General features: G+C 41.3%; 1 protein-coding gene across 1 annotated transcript; it reads right to left on the bottom strand.

Moving 5' to 3' along the window:
• Positions 1-507: 507 nt before the first annotated feature.
• On the bottom strand, positions 508-4,025 carry LOC134202592 (carnitine O-acetyltransferase-like). The gene is made up of 2 exons (XM_062677610.1): positions 3,608-4,025; positions 508-2,478 (listed from the first exon to the last, which is right to left on the bottom strand). The coding sequence occupies exon 2, from the start codon at positions 2,460-2,462 to the stop codon at positions 615-617; it is 1,848 nt and encodes a 615-aa protein (XP_062533594.1). The 5' UTR covers positions 2,463-2,478; positions 3,608-4,025; the 3' UTR covers positions 508-614.
• Between the last annotated feature and the right edge of the window lie 1,201 nt (positions 4,026-5,226).

Raw genomic sequence — 5,226 nt, 5'->3', positions numbered from 1 at the left:
AGCGCTGAGAAGCACAGTTGAAATTAAAATAGCTTTTGATGATTGATTTTGATTGATGATACTGGATTACAATTATATGTTCCAAGCTCCTAACCCTTCTTTTGGTGCCAAAGCTTTCAAAATTTCGTCGTAGAGTGCCAATTGTTCGGATAAGAGTTTCAGCAAAAAAAATCAAATTTAACATCTAAATAAGTATGCACCATACGTTCCAACTCCTGTGAAGTTTTAATAGTAGCTGAGCCTCACTGAGGATCACCAAGGACTGTCTTTTTTGTCTTTATTTGAGAGGTTTTCAGCCCTAGGAAATTCTTGGGAAAATACATCGAAGACTTTTATTCACTCACCGCTCAGAACATATAGAAACAGCTTGGTATTTCTCAACATCCAAAAAGGATGCAAAGGCGTTCAACAATATGCGACCATTTCAGCCATTCAAGATTTGGTGAGTTATTAAGGAATTAAATAATTAAGAAAATTCTCTATACAAAAATGACTTTGCACAAACGCTAAAAAAATAAAACCGTCACCGATTTATCAAATACCTCAGAATATAATTTTTCAATACCTATAATCAGTCAACATATTCCACACATAACATTCCGCAATGACTCCCCCTACAGCTTGCTACTCGGTACACTGGACGCACTCAGCACCTCAAACATCTCGTCCAGGGCCTGCTGCAGACAGTTCCGGAATGCCGTCGAATCCGTAATGGGATTGGATTTCCACGAGGAAAGGCCGAACCACATGTCGTTATCCTTGGGATTGTAGCAACAGCCGTACCCATCACCGGTCAATGGACCGTAGCACATGAACGCATCGTACCGGGAAGCCACTTGACTGGTCGACAGACGCATGTGCTGACTGGCCAGCAGACCCTCATCCTTGAACAGCTCCGGCAGCGGTATGTTATTTTCCTTGGCGATCAGTTTCAGACCGAGCAGGTGGCGATCAACACCAAAACCTTGAACCGCCTTCGAAGCGTACTGCTTGTGTGCGTCGACAGCGGATTTGAGCTTTGACGCTTTCTCCCGATTGCTGCGGAACGGTTCCAGCATGGTTTGGGCGAACGCAATGGATTCGTTCGAACAGGATCGAATGGTTTCCGTTCGACCACCTTCGTACAGTCGAGTCTGAGCGGACTCGTAATGGGCACCGGGGGTACGATGGAGCTTATAGAACGCGTACTGGATTGCCATTTGGATAAAACTGTCCGGACTCATCTTCTGGGTTTTGATGAAGTTCTTGCCGTATCCGGTATAGTGGAGGTAGTTCATATCTAAGTCCTTGATCAGTTTGTCGTGGCTTGCGGAGGCTTTCTGCAGAAGTTCGTGCGCTTTTGGAGACAGGTTGAAAGCGAGCTTTGAAGGGACTGGGGCTTCACGAACCGATCCACCTTGGTCGCCCTTAGCGATATGATTGATGATGAAGTCTGTCAGTACCGCAATTGGTTGTCCTTCCGCGGGAGAATGTTCATAGGTGAGACCGTTGACGCCATTCGGACCAACCACAAGTTGGAGGGTTTTATCGTACCAGCGATTGCCGGAGTTAGCGTTTGATCCCCCTCCGTGAATCAACATATGGCAAGCATCTACGGCGTCATCCCCCGAGGGGTTTCCGATAGTGTAGTCTAACGACAATACAAATAATGAACTTTGAATAGTTTTGATTGTTTCCTTGTTGGTTGGATCGGCGATCAACACCTCGTAGGCTTCGTGCCAACTGTCTCTAGGGAGAGCAGACAGCATCCCAATCGGTTCGGCTTTCTGACGCGACATGTCGTAGCATTGGCGAAGCATTGTGAGTATTTTGTCCTCACCGAAAATGTTGTCGGAATTTCCCACCTCAACCTTGAAGAATTGATTGTTTGACGCAACTACAATGTGCGTCGAATCCGGGTGGAACTGCAGTGAATCCGCAGGCAATCCAGGTACTCTGCACGTTCCAAAGATCTTATTGTACTGTTGCATGTCCAATGGAGCCTTTCCCATCATTTCGGGCCGCATTTGACCCCGGTCGATCATCCTTTTGTACAGCAATGCCCCGAACGTTATCCTGGCGGCAGTCTTCAACTGGTCTTCTACCTTGACATACTTCAACTTGGGGAATACCAGTCCCGGGCTTGAATAGATAATCACAGGGTCGCGATACTGCAGATAAGCTGATTGCAACCACCAGTCCGAAAGCCAGTTCTTTTTGCGAGAAGCATGCTCCTCCAGCAGCTTCTGCAGCTTGGCACCGTCCCCTCCGGGGGCCAGGAACTTCTCCACCGCCGACTTGCTACGCTGATAGCCATCCTTGGTGACGTGTGGTTCGATTGTGACGAGCAGTTTATTCATGGTGTCGGCAAGCTTCGGCAGGGGTAAAGCCGGAAGGTTAGGATTGCTGACCGCGGTGAGCATTCTCCGCAGCATTGGATTGCCCACAACCGGGATTGTTTTCGTCTGCAGCAGTCGCATCATGATGATGATGTTCGTTCTGTAAATACGAAATTACTGATTAGTTACTTACTTTGCTTCAATTAGGTCTTGGACTTTGCGCACTGATACTCAGATAGAAGCGATGTGCACAGTGCATCCAGAGACACACATTTGCGATCAAAAATGTTTTACTATTGAAAATAGTATTTTAGCTTTGGCCGGAACAAATATGATTTTCTTCAGATAGATGTTGGTCTTCTGATAATGAAGGTGGTGGAAAATTGAAAAAAAAAATCAATAAATTTTTATAATGGTAAAACTAAATTTTTAATTAATTTTTAAAATAATTGGTCAATTTGAGAGGGAAAACTTTTCGTGTTTTTGCTTAATCAAGGCACAGTGGGGCAAGTGGGTAAAGGGAATCGTAAAGTTCATAAAAGTACAATATAATTATTAAATTTGATCATGTTTCTGATAAAAAGAATTATCTGGCCAATCTGCAGATTTTTCCATATCGGGACCGCTTTGCGATTTGGGCGTAACTTATTTTGTAAACAAATATTGGAAGGCGAATTCCTGCCAAAACAAGCATTTCATGAGGAAACCACGGTATGGATCCGATAGATTAAGCTTTCCTCTACCAGATAAGGGAATTAGTTTAGGATGAAAACGCTTGCATTCTCCGGAATTCATGAAGCAATGTTTGTTTACAAAATAAGTTACGCCCAAATCGCAAATCAGTCCCGATATACAGTCGACTCTCTACATCTTGATGTTTTATTTATTATCTCGATATCTCTCCCTATGTCGATGGTTTCCTCAGTCCCTTCAATCTACATACATTTTGGCTTCCTACATCTCAATAACCTCCTAAATTGATTATCGCAGAGAATTATAGAATTTTCAGGGGAATCTCTGTAAGACTTCAGATTTTATGCTTGAGTTGCAATTTCTGGTAGAGAAAAAAAGCTTAGACGTTCAATTCACGTGTTGAAATCAAACCTAAAAACGGCTTTAGAGGGGTGTGCCGAAGCGCAATATTCTGCTGAAACATTTCCATAAACAGATACACAGCAACCTACGCCGTTAACTGAATCCCCCTATTATTTTGATCACACACTTTGGTCTCAGGAAACACAGTGCTCACGATTGAATAATATGAAAAGTTAGGTATATAAATAACTCACCGCTAATGTGAACACACGCGTAGCTATCTGAAGCAGCTGAATTCGATGCGAATCTTTTCGGGACTGATAAATTTTGCCACTTTACCACGTCAACAGCAGTCTCCACAATCACGTAAACAGTTTTGTGGGTGTGTAACTTGTTTTTTCTTCCTCTGAAGAAAAGTGAAAGGTGGCAGCGTTCACAGCGGCTATGAGCGGAACTGGAATAACTGGAATGCAACTTGATTCTTCAGAATGCTACGGCTTCAGCGAATTCTATTTTTTTGAAACACTGTTCAAACAAGCTATTGTTGAGTTTATTGTATAATTATGTAAAATTATATAAAAAATAACTTTTCTGGAACACAACTTAAAAAGTTTGACAAATAGAACCGAAGAGAATAAACGGAATAAACATTCCTAACTTCATTAATCATGTTGAAGTCGTTGAGGTGGGTGGTAGCGGGTGGTAAACAAAGCAAACCCTTTTTTGCTTTTTTTTTTTTTTCTCGCTTTATGGCGCAGACCTGTTTGGTCCATAACAGCCAAGTCTTGTAGGAAAGTGTGACTACATTTCGTCACTCTACCGTAACTTAACGACCGATCAAAGTTATTTTCTTGCAGTTATTTTCAGTGCCGGGTAATGTCATATCAGTTTTTGTTTTGTTTCAGTTTAAACATTTTAGGAAACATCGTCATTATTCAAACAGTAATTTCAGTCTCTCCAATGAATTGAGCTATTTGCTTTATTTTTTGCAGATCTGTGCTTGTTAGGATATTTATTAATTCGTGTCTATTGTACAGTATTGGATATTTGCAACGTATATGGTTAAATTTAGTGCAGTAGTGTAAAATGTGGATGATATCTTCTTTAACGTCACATTGTTCGCATTTATCACTGGGAACAAGTCCCCAGCTGTTTAGTCGGTCTTTTGTTGCTAAATGTCCTGTTCTGAGTCGATTAATAGTATTCCGTGTATAGTAGAAAATCGAAAATTTGTTTTCAATAAAATGAAATATCTGCAGTTATCAGACGTCGCAACTCATTTCTGATTAGTGCGCATGATAGTACATCCATGCATGCATAATGCGCACTACTAATGAAATATTTCAAATTGTCGCGACTCGCGTCGCAGCGCGAGTGCTCAATCGCGCGGTCCGGTTTGGTGGCGGCCCGACAATAATAGTATGATGCGTAGAAAGTCTCATTTCTGAAAACCAGGGTTTCTTTTGAACGTTTTGTGCTATTTTAAAGTGATATATTCCTTTTTCCTCGGATATCGTTTTGTATCTTTGGTTCCAAAAGCATCTAGTTTCCGTTTTTAAATTTAATATCAGATCGTCTTTAGTCAATGGTGTATTATCTATTTGCTGTCTATTTGTCCCTATTTTTGCCGCGATATCTGCTTTATCATTTCCTATTAGTCCCGTATGTCCCGGTATCCACTGTATTGTAATGTTTTGTATTTGTGAATTATTTATATTATGTATTATTTGGCTTATCAAGTAGTTATCATTGGTTGTATTATTTTTAATGGCTTGTGCTGCACTCTTAGAATCAGTTAGTATTATTGCGGATTTAATGTTTCTAATATCAACGTATTCTATAGCTTTTAAAATTGCAAAAATCTCTGCGTTCA

This window comes from Armigeres subalbatus, unplaced genomic scaffold (assembly GCF_024139115.2).
Source record: "Armigeres subalbatus isolate Guangzhou_Male unplaced genomic scaffold, GZ_Asu_2 Contig1293, whole genome shotgun sequence".
NCBI lineage: Eukaryota > Metazoa > Arthropoda > Insecta > Diptera > Culicidae > Armigeres > Armigeres subalbatus.
The sequence above is the reverse complement of the archived record's forward strand: the minus strand, read 5'-3'. Positions and strand labels throughout refer to the sequence as shown.